The sequence below is a fragment of the Bos indicus genome, chromosome 22 (genome assembly GCF_029378745.1).
Source record: "Bos indicus isolate NIAB-ARS_2022 breed Sahiwal x Tharparkar chromosome 22, NIAB-ARS_B.indTharparkar_mat_pri_1.0, whole genome shotgun sequence".
In the NCBI taxonomy this organism is placed as follows: Eukaryota; Metazoa; Chordata; class Mammalia; order Artiodactyla; family Bovidae; genus Bos; species Bos indicus.
In genome coordinates, this window is record NC_091781.1 from 37125799 (window position 1) to 37141273 (window position 15475).

General features: G+C 41.6%; 1 protein-coding gene across 5 annotated transcripts in view; it reads left to right on the top strand.

Moving 5' to 3' along the window:
• PRICKLE2 (prickle planar cell polarity protein 2) overlaps window positions 1-15475 on the top strand; it is a 343702-nt gene that overhangs the window by 236103 nt on the left and 92124 nt on the right. For all 5 annotated transcript variants that reach the window (XM_070776356.1, XM_070776352.1, XM_070776353.1 and 2 more), the window contains one exon: window positions 9743-9926. In XM_070776356.1, the coding sequence (XP_070632457.1) occupies window positions 9783-9926 (144 nt within the window). In that variant the 5' untranslated portion in view covers window positions 9743-9782. The remainder of the gene's footprint in view (window positions 1-9742; window positions 9927-15475) is intronic.

Consider the following 15475-nt stretch of genomic DNA (forward strand, 5'->3'; position numbering starts at 1 on the left):
AAGTGTCAAGGTTCATGCCTGGGTCCCTCAGTCAGACTGAGTGTTTCAAGAAAGAGGAAAAACACAGTATTGTGGCTGGGGAGATGGGGGGGTGAAGGAGCCAGTGAGGCTGCAAATAACAGGATATGCTGACGTCTGGGTATCAAGACAGGGAGATAGGAATTCCAAGGCGAAGAGAATTCAGGAGAAAGGAAGAGCTTTCCTTCAACGCACTAAGATGGCCTCTTCCCCCAAATCACAGTGCTTCGGTACAGGCAGGGGCTCAGCCGCCTTGGTCACCACCATCCATGCCGACAGTGGTGGAGGAGGAGAGGTCACACATGGCCTCCTGAGACATTCACTCCATACCCTTCGCCATGCCACAGCCTCTGCTTGCCTTTCCTCTGCCTGGAGAACTCTCCCTGGTCTTCCCCAGAGCTGGCTCCTCCTCCATCTTGTGATCACAACTCATGTGTCATTTTAGTGGGGAGGCCTGTCCTGATCCATCCTTGGCCCCTCTCTCATCTCCTTGTTTGCTTCCATCATGACAGTCACTGCACTCTGTAAGTGGCACGTTTATCTATGTGTTGACCTGACTGTTGTCTCTCTTCCTCACTTGACTTGAAGCCCCTTGAGGTTAGAGATACTGTCTGAATCCCAGCATCTCTGTACAAGACCTAGCACCAGTAGATGCTCCATCACTGTTTGCTTGAATGGTTGGACAGATAATGAGAAGGATGGGAAGATGCACACAGAACAGAAGGAAGATTTGACCACTCTCCTAAAAAGTGATAGAAAGAGCTTTGGTCTTGGAGTTGGAAAACGTAGGTTCTAATCTGTGTGACTTCAGTTAAGTTGCTTATGAGTTTGTAGGATCATGTGTGTGAAACGGATACAAATGCCAACTTTATAGGGCAGCTGAGAAGGAATAAAGGTGATGATAAACTATGGAACAAAATGACTGTTATAAACCTTTTGTAAATGTAAGAAATTGCATAAACATTAGAAATATATTAGAAAACCTTTCCCTGCCATCCCCCAGTTCCCAAGCACATACTGGAGTCAAGGCCCTGGAGGTCAGACTTGTCCCATGGAGTCCTCAATCCTTTCGGGACATGTTTCCCCCTCTTGGAACATCCTCATCTCATTTCGTTTCAAACCAGCCTTCACAAGCCTATTTCTGACCTGCCTGCCTTCCTGTCTTTCTGACCCTCGACTTGTGTTTTTGTGCAGCGCTTGGAAGGAGGGAGCTAAAGCCTTGTCATATGGGCCCTGTGATCATGTGACTCAGGCAGTTTTGGAGGGGAACAGCTAACGTGCTTGGTGATAACTCAGTTTTGACAATTCTGATTTACTCATCATGGGAGTATCTCAGTGATACCCATTTTTCTAAAAAACTCTTTTTTGTTGTTTTTTTGTTGTTGTTCTTGTTTTTTATGTAGTTATTTTCTTTGGCCTTGCTGGGTCTTTGTGCCTGCATTTGGACTTTTCTCTAGTTGTAGTGAACAGGGGCTAGTCTCTATCTGCAGTTTGTGGACTTCTGACTGCGGTGGCTTTTAGCACACTGGCTTCAGCAGTTGGCGGTGCACAGCCTTCGTTGCCCTGTAGCATGTGGAATCTCCCCGGACCAGACACCGAACCTGTGTCTCCTGCATTGGCAGGTGTATTCTTAACCACTGCACCACCAGGGAAGTCCTCTGAGCACTAAGTGAAAGCAAGCAGACTCCACTTGCGGTTCTTACCGGCTCGCTTACACAGCACGGTAATGGCTTTTCTGCTACGAGTGCCCACTTCTTTTCATTCCTTACATTGAGGCAGCCTGCAGCCTAATAAAATCTCTCTTCACTCAAAACATGTATTTACCTGTTTTCTTGGTCAAACAGATAAGGTGGGAAAGCTGTTCCCAAAGGTAGGAAACTCAGAATAAGTTTTGGCTCCTCTTAGGTCAGTGTTTTGCATGCATGTGAAAAGCTGGATGTTTTTATAGGGAACTTGAGGGAATGGAGCAGCAGAGTGGACTGAGGAAGCCAGGCTCCTACCCAGCCCCCCAGAAGTCCGGCCTGCCCAAGACAGACCCTTTAGGTGGCTTGCAGTGATGTCAGTTACCGCACCATTGAGAGTCTGTGACCGATACACAAAGACACAATTCAGAGCCAAGGCTTAGTGGTTTTAGATTATCCATGACCCATCTCTCCCTAGTTGCACAGCAAATTGAAAGTTGATAGCTGTTGAAATCCAGTTTTCAGATTTTTCTTTTCTATCTATCTGAGGGACCCAGCTTAACTCTGGGATGCCCTTAAGTATGTACGCAGTTCCCACGTTGCCTGGTGTTCTCTAGACTATGTACATAAAGTCTCTGATCCTGCTACAGGGCACCAGATCAGAGCAAACCCACTTATCTGGATTGAAGAATGCACATCTTTTTGCTGAGAGTGTTGTGTGTCCATGTGTGGGTGGCTCTGGCTCATGTCTTTTTATTTCAGGCCAGAGTCTTGTCTCTCGGTACTCCCTGATAGCGCGCACACATAAATGAAATCTGGTCTCCAGTTCCTTCACATGAGAGGAAAAGAGGGCCCACATCTGTTTCTGTTCAGCAGTGATTATCTCTGGGATTGTGAATGTTTGAATTATTTTTTTCTTCTTCTTGCTTATCTGTAATTCCTGATTCTTTTCTATATACATTATATGTTGCTTTTCTTTTTATGATAAGGGGGCAGTAACATTAAATTACGATAAGGAGAAAAAGGCTTACTCTTTTCCTCTGGTTAAAAGTAAAAGGAGTGATTCTTATGCCTTTAGTGAGCTGAAGTCATGGAAGAATTTAAATACCAAGGACACATCTGTTAATTAGCAAAAAGCTTTGGAGGCCTTTGGGGTATTTTAGCCCTCTGTATTTTTTTTTATTATTAATTTTTATTGGAGTCTAGTTGCTTTCCATAGCCCTCTGTCTTTAACAAAAGTATCTTTTCCCACACCTGATCTCAGCTGCCTGAGGCATTGCTGTATTGAGCCCAGAACTGTGCGTTCCTTATCCCCCACTTGATTATTGGGACTGGGCCACACTTTAAGCAGTCTGCCCCGTCTGCTGACCCTGCCAGTCTGACCCTGTGCATAAAAGTGACCTGAACCTGTCTGACCATGAACTTGGCACAGGGAAGCCCATACCACAGGGAAGGAAGAAGGCAGGATAGATGGCAGGCTGGCAGTGAGAGGCACTGTTTGATGACTGATACGGTCCTGCCTCTCACCAGCGTGTTTTCACACACATGCCCCAGTGGTGCCCAGCTGAGTGACTTAGTGATACAGTCACTTAGTGACTGAGTGGACTTAGTGATACACAAGTTTAATACATCATAGTCAGGACAGTTGGCATAGATGCCCTGAGACCATTGGAAATGTTGGTAGAACACGCCAGTTTCCAGACCAACCTCTGACTCAGGTGCCCCCTTTTAACTGGGAGGATTGTTCCAGAAGCGTGTCCTCCAAGTGCATGTCAGATTGGAATGACATGGAATGCTGGTGAAAATGCACTTCCAGGGCCCTGTGTCAGACTTGTCAAATCAGTCATGGGGGTACATCTCTACACCCTAGGCATCTCCATGTAATGTCTTAGAAACAGGGCATACAATTTCCCATGACGAGAATCATCATTATCTGCAGAGTTTGATGATAAAGAATTATCTGTCTCTTAAAAGTCATCCAACAGCCTCTGTTTTTTTTTTTTTTTGTCTTTCTGCCATCTCTCAAATTATTGGGCACCTACTTCATATTCTGATAATACTAGAAATGACCTTGAGCTGTCCTTGGAAGTATGCTGGTTTCCAGATCTGTGTCTTTGGAACCCTTGAGATGTTAGGACCATGAAAATGGTCCTGAAGTTTAGGAGAAGGTGGAGCTTAAGAGAAGTTGAGCCCAGGACCTCCTGCTGTCTCATGGACTTGGGCAGCTCTGTTTTATATAATGAGTTTCCACATAGGAGTTCTCTTGCAAAAAAATATTTTCCTCTCCTTAAAAAAAAAAAAAAAGGAAGGATGAAAAAGAGAAGGGAAAGGAGAAGGGGGACAGGGGAAAGACTTAATGATATTTCCAATCCTATCCAAACCTAGAATCCTGCAGTCTACAACTTGAACTTGTCAGCATCATGTGACAATGAAGACTCCTTTTTTGCCTTCATCCTATCACTTCTCACACAAAAGGAGACATTGTGGTTCAGGGTTCAGTGTTGTAAATAACCTGTCAATGTCTCAAAGATGAGACACAGCCCCCCAACAGACAAACACCCCCGATCCATTTATAACGAATTCTTTTGCATCATGGTCGGTGGGTTCATTGGTATAAATCATTAGGCATTTTGCAAATGATTTGGTCACTGATGCAGATGACCAGAGTTCTTTGAGACAGTTGAAAGGAGAGCCTTCATCTGCTGGTCTTGGGTATGTCATGGAAGAGCCAATTGTAGCTTCTGAATACGAAAGCGAATGAATTCATAGCTGCAACTTTAGGTGGGGGGGTGAGGGTGGTGGCGAGGGTTGTTGCTGGGTAGACGGAGGGAGAACGGAGGATGCAGGAGCTCTGCTCTCAGAATCATGCCTTATTCCTTGGAAACCTGTCATTCACAAACCCAATTATGTACAGGTAGAATGTCAACTCTGACAGAATGAAACCAATGCACGCTTTGTATGATTTTTTTTTTAATGAAATTCTGCTTTACTAGCAGATTCTATCTTCATAAATGTCTATTTAAAAAAGAAAAAACCAAAACCAAATCATATATTTCCCCACGCACTCCTGAAAAGCTTTAATCAGTGTGTTGAAAGCGAGAGCTCTTAGGTGTTGCGTGCATTTTGCCAAGAGGGAGAGAAAGACGTGAGAATCCAGAGAAATCCTCTTGGCTTTACCTCTGACCCTCCGCGCCTTTCTCAGCATCTAGGCCTTGCCGTTGCTCATTTGTAAACAGGAGTTATTAAATTAGTCTCTCCAAAGGCTGTCATGGAAGCGCTCAAAGGTTAAAAATTCTTTGCAAATAAAAATGCCTTGCCACAGCAGTGCCTGTTAATTATAAATGAGGAATGGAAGGCAGACAGCTAACGGGGAAAATACATAAGGTCCTGATGGTTTTGATTTACCTTTCTTTGGTGGTGTTTCTTTTCCTCCTCCTGTTTTTCCTGTTTGGTTTTGATTTTTCTGAATGTGTTTGTTGTTGAGTGAAAGGCTGCTTTCTGGTGGGAATGAGGTATGCCTTTCATAGGGTATTAATAGGGTTTGGGGGTCAGATGGATCCTGCTTTGCATCTCTGTTCTGCTTTGTTTTCTTCTCTGGAAGGTGGAGGTGATAGTTCCTCTCTTGGAGGACTGGTGTGCAAATCTGAGCTCACAGGTGTCAGGTGGAAGCAAGTGATATGCTGTGTGCCCTCAGCCAAGCCCTGCTTGCCCTCATTTTGCCTCACCATTCTAGCTTTGCATTGCACTGAGCAGCTTTAATGTACTACTTGATTGAATGATATGTTGGGTTTTTTTGTTTATTGTATGTTTCTCCCCCTCTGAGTATATAGATTCTGTGAGGGGAGGGATCTTTGTTTCTTTTGCTTGGATGTCGCTAGTGTCTAGAGCAGTGCCTGGCAGATGGTAGGTACTTGGCGGTTACTTGTGAAATGACTAAAGAGGACCCTTAGCCCTCTCCTCTTTCTCCTCTGTTCAGGATTCTATTCAGTGAGACTCATTACGGATCTGGTTCTTTAATTCTGTTTGGCTTTTGTCTTTGTTCCTTCTTCTGGAGCTTCTGTTCATTAGACTATGTCTGTCCAGCATTAAAAAGTATGCTCTTCCCGGCCTTGCTGAATAAATGAGTTTCATTGATGAATATTCTAGAGACTGAATTTAGAAAAAAATGTCTCTACATTTTGTTCTAAAAGTGTGACTTGCTAGTAAACCGTTAGTCACCGAAGAGCTTCCTAGACTTAGTTAAACATAGGGAGACTTTTTTCCCCTTAAGTCATACACTGACATAAAAAGTTCTGGCGGGGGGCGGGAGACAACCTTGACTGCTTCCCGAGACCCCTGACTTCTTTACAGTAGGTGATTAATTAACGAGTTACTGTTAAAATGAGCTCAAACTATTTTTAAACGCAACAGCCAGGATTTGGATAAAACTTCTCTGAGTTTGGAGATGCAAACCAGATCCCAGTGTGCCTTCTTTTAATGTATGTGTTCAGTCAGATGAAAAGCAGGAAGTAGAAGAATCTGACAAGCCTCCCTTGGCTGGACAAAACTGATTTCGTTTCTTCAAGTACATTTTGGTATCAAAATTCAGGCCATTAAAAGAATAGGGACCCAAAAAACCCCCTGACTGATCATCTCCGTAGATGCAAAAAAAAGCATTTGACAAAATGGAACACCCTTTGTTGATTAAAAATTCTCAATGACTATCATAGATGAAAACTTCTTCAACTTACTGAAGAAAAGTTACCCTAAAACCCCACAATTATGTAATACTTGATGGTGAAGGGTTGGTTGCTTTTTCTTATGGTCAGGAACAAGACAAAGAGCAACTTAGACATTTGCAACTTAGGATCGCTGGAGGACCTAGGTAAGGCATAAGACAGGATAAAGAAAAAAATAGGCATTAGATTGAAAAGGAAGGAGTACAACGATCTCTATTCACAGATGACGTGATCTTGTATATAGAAAGTCCTAAGGAATACACACATTCAAAAAAATGGAAATAAATAGAAAGACATTCTTTGTTCATGGATTGGGAGACTTAATATTGTTAAGATAGCAGTACCCTCCAAATTAAAGATTCATCACAGTGCCTGTCAAAATCCGAACTTAAATTTTTTCAAAAATTGGCAAGATAACCCTAAAATTTATAGTTAATAGTGCAAATGTCAGGGGCCCACAAAAGGTAAAAAAAAAAAATGTTTAAAAGAATAAAATTGGAGGACTCACACTACACAATTTCAAAACTTACTATAAAAGAGCAGTAATTAAGACAGTATGGTACTCGTATAAGAAGAGACATATAGACCAAAATATGAAATGAAATTGAGTTGAGAGTCCAGAATAAATCCTTATACTTACGGTCAACTGATTTTTGACAAGGGTCAATGCAAGTGAATTGAATGGTGCTGGGACACTTAGATAGCCACACAAGGATGAAGTTGGATTCCTATTTCATACCATATATGAAAAGCACCTCAAAATGGGTCATAGACCCATAAATAAGAACTAAAACCATATAATTCTTGGGTGAAAATACAAGAGTAAATCTTATGACCTTAGATTCCTTAAATATGATACCAAAAGCAGAAAGAACAACAGGGGGGAAAAAATGGACTTCCTCAAAATCAAAAACTTAGGTGTTTCAAAGGACTTCATCATAAAGGGAAGACAGTCCACAAATGAGAGAAAATTTTTACAAAGCATGTTATCTGATAAGGACTTGTATCCAAAAAGTATATAAAGAATTCTTCCATTTCAACAATAAAAAGACAATTTTAAATGAACTAAAGATGTGATAGACATTTCTCCAATAAGATATACAGTCACATAAAAGGAAGTGTAACCTCGTGAGTCATTAAGGAAGTACAAACCAAAGCCTTTTTGGAACGATACCACTTCGCACCCACTAGGTAACAATCACAGAGAAAGACAACGACAAGTGTGACGAAAATGTGGAGAAAATGGAGCACTCATTCATTCATGGTGGGAAAGTAAAAAGATGGCCCTCATTCATTCATGGTGGGAAAGTAAAAAGATGGCCCTCATTCATTCATGGTGGGAAAGTAAAAAGATGGCACTCATTCATTCATGGTGGGAAAGTAAAAAGATGGCACTCATTCATTCATGGTGGGAAAGTAAAAAGATGGCACTCATTCATTAATGGTGGGAAAGTAAAAAGATGGCACTCATTCATTCATGGTGGGAATGTAAAAAGATGGCACTCATTCATTCATGGTGGGAATGTAAAAAGATGGCCCTCATTCATTCATGGTGGGAATGTAAAAAGATGGCACTCATTCATTCATGGTGGGAATGTAAAAAGATGGCACTCATTCATTCATGGTGGGAAAGTAAAAAGATGGCACTCATTCATTCATGGTGGGAAAGTAAAAAGATGTAGCTCTTTTGAAAAATAATTCGGCAGTTCCTCAAAATGTTAAACATAAAGTTACTGTATGATTCAGCAATTCCAGTCCTAGGTAAGTACCCAAGAGAATTGAAAACATATAGAGAACTTGCACATAAATAGAGTAGCATTATTCAGAAGCAGCGAAAAGTGATAACAGTCCGAATGTCTACTGACTGATGAATGGATAAACAAAGTGCAGTATACCTGTATAATGGAGTATTATAATGCAGGAAATGAAAGATTGACATGTGCTTCTGCATGAGTTTATCTTAAAAACATCCTGCTATGTGTAAGAAGCCTGTATCTAGTAAAATTCCATTTATGTATATGGTAAGACTATTTGTAGTAAGATTCCATTTATGTGAAATTTCCAGAAATTTCCAGAACAACTAAAACCTTAAAGACAGGAAATAGATTAGTGGTTGTCAGGGCCCAGGGGGAGGGGAGGCTGAGAAGTTACTGCTAATAATGCACTTGGAGTTTCTTTGGAGGGTGAAGAAAATGGTTTAAAATTAGATAATGGTGGTGCTTTCACATCTCTATAAATATATTAAAAACCAGTGAATTGTACACTCTAAAATGCCGAATTTTATGGTATGTGAATTACATCTTCACAAAGCTTTTGTCGAAAAATTCAGGCACATGGGGATTAGAATTCTGGGCCGTCTCATCACTTTTATAAGGTGCTCCTGAAACTAATTCTAAAGGTCAGAGTGCAGGTAGAACAGCTTATTTTCTTTAAATCTTTTTCCTCCTTTACTTTTTTCCTCTCTTTTTACTTTTTATTTCACTGGTGGAAGCTAAAAGTGCTTTTGTGTTGCTGACATCAACGTTTTTATTGCTTCATCATTTTTGTAGCCATGGAAAAGGGAACAGATGGTAATCTTAAAAGAGAAATGTTCAATTTAGGGGAGAGAATTGTGTCTTTGGCTGCTATCTTTTGAAATAATTCACATGCATATTGCTCTTGTACATTAAAAAAACAGCTACCAATGTGGGGTAATTTGGGGTTTCTGATTAGAATTTCAAACCCACAAGGATCTTCAGTGGAGATGAAAATGTCTTTCCCAGGCAATCTTAGGGTCAGATTTGTTTTGTGGGGAAAAAAAACTATTTTTACTCTTCTTAAAGAAAATCTCACCTGCAGTTATTTTTAAAATCACTTTCTTTTCCTAAGGTCTGGAAACTTTTTATAAAAATGGAATGTTGTCAGTATTTGTTAAATCTCCTGGTAATATTTCTGGTCTGACTATGTATGGTATATATTTAATTACTATTCCAGTCAAGGAAATTGTGGTCATGGTGCATATCCAGTGTTCTACCTAGTAAAATAAAAGGTATTTTGACTTGCCTCTTGGGATACTGATTTAGAAGAGGTCGGCATCCATGTTTAAATGTCCTTAGCATGCTTACCTGGTGGCCTCTGACTGTTCAGGGGCTTTGCAGGTACTCAGGGCCACGCCTTCTACAAAGACAGGCGGGGTGTGGAACACTCCTTTAGATGCTTTTGCCAAAAGCCAGTTGCCAAGGAATGTGTTTATGGTTTGGGATCCAAGGGCTGGAGTGTGGCAGGCCAAGTGGAAAAATGGTTTCTTTTGCCTTTCTTCTCACCTCCTGCCTTCGCTGCTTGCAGGAAGATCTGCCTGCACTGCAAGTGCCCTCAGGAGGAGCACATGGTGACGGCGATGCCCCTGGCGATGGAGAAGACCGTCAGCAAACTCATGTTTGACTTCCAGAGGAACTCGACCTCAGATGATGACTCAGGCTGTGCCCTGGAGGAGTACGCCTGGGTTCCCCCAGGACTGAAGCCTGAACAGGTACCATTCTTTCTCTTCTTCTTCTTCTTTTAAATATTTATGTATTTGGCTGCACTGGGTCTCAGTTGTGGCATGAACTCTTAGTTGCAGCACGTGGAACCTAGTTCTCTGAGCAAGAATTGACCCCTGGCTGCCTGCACCGGGAGTGCAGAGTCTTAGCCTCAGGCCCACCAAGGAAGTCCCAGAGATACCACTCTTGACGGAAGGGCAGTCATGGGGTTGGCTTTTCCCTTGATCTCGGCCGTCGTTGCTCATTCCGGTTCAGAAGGAAGAGCTGACTTTGCTGAGTCTGAGAGGATGTTGCTGTACGGATGAAGACATCTGGGTCCCCAGTGAGAAACCAGGAAGAGAAATGAAACTGCGCTAATTCATTCTCCATTTCCATTGAAGCTGTTACCAAAAGATTTTCTAGAAAGGTCTAGAAACATTAGGTAATGAAACTGCATTTTTGGAGAGGGAAGGGGTGTCCTGCATTGGCCATCAATCTTACTGTTAAGATTCTTTGTAAAGGAGAGTAAGGAAATGAGGATTTACATAGTGATCTGATGCTGCGCTGAAAAGTTTGGCCCAGCTTGACAGAGAAAGACACTGGCACTTCCTGAAACATTTTGGCACTGCCCACAGGCGATAAATACTGCTGGCTTAGTTAGATGAACTTGGTTTCTTTCTGTGTCACTGCATTTCTCTCAGTCATATACAACCTTCGCTTTGCATTTCTTGGTCTTTGGAATTTTCTCCTGTTCCAGCCTCCTGTTGGTTTAGAAGCCCCCCCCCCCCCCCCCCGACCCCGCCACCATAAGCTGGATACTTTCATGACCCTCCTTGTGCATTTTTGAGAGACAGGTTTATCACAGCCTTCAGTGTTTGACCACTATTCCCTTCCTCTCACGTAGAAAGGTTCTTTCCCTGTGTCTGGCAATGCTGTAAAGCTTAAAAAGCCCTAAAAGGTTTTAACTCTGGAACTTTAGATGTGATGCTCTTAGAAAAAGTTCTTTATGATGAGAGAAGACCCAAAAATTCACCAAGAACTTGAGGATAGGACCCTGATAACATCTTGGTTAGCCATTTCTCATTTTTCTTCTTCCAATAATGAGGTTGTCATTTGACAGATGGAATCGCACGCACACAGCCAGGATTTGTTTAACCAGCAAAGGATTGTTTAAAATTTTAATTAGTCACTAATACTTAGAAACTGCTCGTACTTAAAAAATTTTAATTTTAAAGTTGATATTTAGATCTTGAAATTTTGAGAATCTGGAATCTTACTTTCAGTAGAATCTGAAATCTTACTTTCTCAAGGATTGGTGTGCAGGCCATTGATTTGAGTGCGAGACATTCTTTCCAGAGTTTCAAAAGAGTGAATCTCCAGGTCAGCGTGGTCATGACTAAGCCCATTTCATCCTTTTGTGTTCATCTTCCTATCCCCTATAGGCATTTGAGTTTTGTGAATTCTATTCTAATTCTTACTAGGATGAAAATGTCTTAGAATAGAAACTTTCACAGAAAATAATCTCTGTGAGAATTGAAAGGAATTCTGTGTTGGGTTATCAGCAGAAATAAATAAGAATGTTTTCTCCCAGGGGCTTCCCAGGTGGCACTTATGTTAAAGAAACCACATGCCAATACAGGGAGACATGAGTCATGGGTTCGATCCCTGGGTTGAGAAGATCCCCTGGAGGAGGAAATGGCAACAACCCACTCCAGTATTCTTGTCTGGGAAGTCCCATGGACAGAGATGCCGGAAGGGGCCTGGAGGGCTACAGTCCGTAGGGTCACAAAGAGTTGGACGCGATTGGAGAGACTTAGCACGCATAGAAGTTTTTTCCCAGTTTGTATATTAAGGTTAAATCTTTATTTTCTTCCGTTTCAGTAAAGACTGTATTATTAATAAGTTGAAGAAGAAAGAGAGTATTTGATTGAGTTTGTCTGGAAACTCAGATGAGGTGGTGGGTGACTAAATATCTGTATTTGACATCACCTTCTACTGCCAGTACTTGAGCAGTGAGTTTTCACACCTTGGTACATCTGTGAGCCTGTTTCGTTTTTCTTGCTAACCTCATTTCCAGCAGCTTCCAAGAGACCCACCCTTCTTTTGTTCATGTTGCTTCCTGCTGAACTGGGCTCTGAAATTCCAAAGTTAAGCTATTTTCAGTTCCCTGCTTAGGTAGATTCTTTTCTAAGGCCATTAAGTATCATTCTGTGATGTCCAGATTCAGAGAACATTTTCTACTGACCTAAGAGAACAGACAGTTGCCAAAGTTAAGGGGCTTGGTGACATCCATCAATTCTAAAAATGATTGCTTACGTATTTTTGAAGGCCACTTGCTTCATCAAAAGTGAATATCTTTGGGGAACATAAAACATCTTTCTTTGATTTGTTTTGAAAGAAAATGATTAATGCTATTAAATCAGTGGTTTGAATTATGTCACATGACAGAGTATTCCCATCTCTTGTAATTGTATTTTTCTTCAAACGGTTTTCTCTATTCACAACACTTACTCAGACCTATATGACACAGATGATTAGAGAGGAAATTGTTCTCCAGAGAGAGACTATCTTTTCATGCTATTTGAAGGGCTCTATATTTGCCTAATAAAATATGAATCTGCATTAAAGGTGTTTCAGGGGATCATCTTGCATGAAAAAAATAGTCCTCAGATTTTTAAATTACAAGATCTTTGAAAGTCTATTACTTATGGAACTGATTATAGGTTTAAAGATTTTTTTTCAAAGGTTGCCTGGTAGGTTTTAGAAAAACTTAAGACCCAGATACCTCTTACTAATAAAAATTCTGGTATTTAATATGATGTTAGTTGTCTCTGACTTGAGAAAAAACATTTTTCTATCAGGAGAAATTACAGTGGATATTAAAATGCTTTGTGCTGGGGGCAAAATTCTCAAGACCAGTTAGGGTTCCAAGTAATGTGTTTTCATTTTTGTTAAAAACCTTTCATTTCATTCCCTGGTTGTGAGGTTGGTAATATAGCTTCGGGTGACACTCTTTATTATTCTGTTTCTTCTGAGAAATGCCTTCAGTTAAAGAAAATGGAAATTAAAGCTACCCCCCTTTGAAAAGGAGGTATTCTTGAATATGGGCAGTTAATTTTATTAAAATCTACTAAGTGCAAAAAGCCAGCCTTCTTAAAATAGTATAAAAAACCATAAAGATAACAGTTGATGCTGGAAAAGAAAGGCTTCTAAGGTGTGTTTTTTAATGACCAGACGGAAAACTGATCAGAGAGGTTGCCAAGATCCTTTGTCTCCGCTTGCTCCAGGTGAGGCATTTAATATTATGCAGAGAGCCCTGCGGAGGCAGGACGGAAAACTAGAGTCTTCCCTGATGGCCCATCTGAGGTCATCTGTAAGGCTCCAATTTCTCTTCAGACTCCAGCAGGTCATTGTATGCGCTCTGTCTCCTAGAACTGTTCTGGGGAGACATTTATAGTAGATAATACTTTAGGAAGAATTTGGAAATTATTTAACAAGCTGTAAGGAAGGAAAACGGTGAGCAGGGTTTCTAAACCTCAGTGCAGTTGACATTTTAGGCTGAATGATTGTTGCTGTTGGTGCAGTCCTGGGCATTATAGGATGGTTAGCAGCATCCCTGGCCCCTACCACCTACTTGATGCCAGTAGCACTCACCACACCCTCCATTGGGATGACCAGACCCAGACACGTATCGGAATACCATTCATTGCCCCTGGGGGATGAGCTGGGCACCCTGGTTGAGAACCACTGGGTAAAAGTAATGTTAAAACCTGGAGGACCTGTCAACACAAGCGTGGCCCAATCCGGACAAGAAAAGGATGACTCAGTTGAGTAAACATTTATTTGAGTACCTCCCAGGTCCTACCTCTGGTGTTACAGCTGCTGCCTTGAAACGAGGCTGAGTATTTGGCAGAGTGAGAAAGGTGATCCCACGCTGCTTGAGCAGAGGCCAGTACTCATCCTCCCGATAAGTCAAAACAAGGATTGAAATGGTGTGAGGAGCAGGTTGTTGGGTGGATCACCATTTGTTCTCCAAAACAAGATACTATTCTCTTTCCATAAGGGGAAGACTTTGCCTATTGAAAAAAGGGAAAGAAAAGAAGAAAGAAAGCAGATAAAAATCACTCATAATTCTGCCAACCGCAGAAAACTGTTTTCCAACGTTTTTGGAATGTGTGTGGGCTTCCCTGGTGGCTCAAACAGTGAAGAATCTGCCTGCAGTACTGGAAACACAGAAGATGAGGATTCAATCCCTGGGTTGGAAAGATCCCCGGAGGAGGGCATGGCAACCCACTCCAGTATTTTGGCCTGGAGAATCCCATGGACAGAGGAGCCCAGCAGGCTACAGTCCATGGGGTCACAAAGAGTCAAAAATGATGAGCAATTAACACTCATTTTCATTTGGAATACATGTAGCAAGAATCTATGTGTATAGGCTTACATTTCTGTTTTGTTTTGGACCAAAATGTGATGATGCTATCCATTTATCTTGAAATTTTTTTCAATTCGTGTATTGTGAACATTTTTTTCTGTTTTTTTTTTTTTTTCCTGTATTTGAAAGTCGCTCAGTCGTGTCCGATTCTTTGCGACCCCATGAACTATACAGTCCATGGAATTCTTCAGGCCATAATATTGGAGTGGGTAGCCATTTTCTTCTCCAAGCGATCTTTCCAACCCAGGGATCGAACCCAGGTCTCTTGCACTGCAGGTGGATTCTTTACCACCTGAACTACCAGGGAAGCCCAAATTTCTGTATTTAGACCCAGATTATCTTTTGGAATAGGTGCATAGTTCTCTGTTAGTAGTTACCAACCTGTAGTGGCACCACTCGCCACTAGGGGGCATTTGGAAGTGTAGGTTTAGATGGGGGCAGTTATTGCCAAAATGGTTAGGGGGTTTCACTCCAATTTTGATGGGTAGGGGCTTGGGATGCTAAACGTTCTGAGAAGTACCAAGCGATCCTGTGCAAAGGAGAATTGATCCCGCCCAAATGCCAGGAGCACAACCATCAAACAGCCCTAAACTGAAAAGTTATTTTTGAACATATGCATCCTTGGTAGCTTTTCTCTGTATTAAAGCAGTAGCAGCCAGCATCCCTGTACACTTACCTGCTTCTCTCCTTCAGCACAATCCCTAGAGGTGGAGAGGTCATGGGTAAACCCCTTTAAGGCTTTTGATTCATTGTGCCAGTAAGACTTTTGATTCATTGTGCTAAACTGACGTCCAGAAATGCTATGAGTAGTGCGTCCTCTGGGTGGATAGCTTTCATTGGGTCTGTGAAGATGTGGTTTTTCTCCTGGTGCTTCTGCTTGTGATCCTTGAAAATGTGAACAGACCATCAGATTGCTTCTCCTGAGTGAATGTCCTTTTATCGATGTTTTGGATACTCCATGGAGAGTTCTCTGATAGGAATGTCTTCACATCTTTGGTCTCCCAATATTAGTGATTTTACCTTGACCATAACCCTATTTTTGCACATAAACAATGGTAATTAGGTTATTTCTCCAGAACTCTCAACTTTCGCTTCAGACTGCTGCAGGAAGGATGAATAGTGGATACT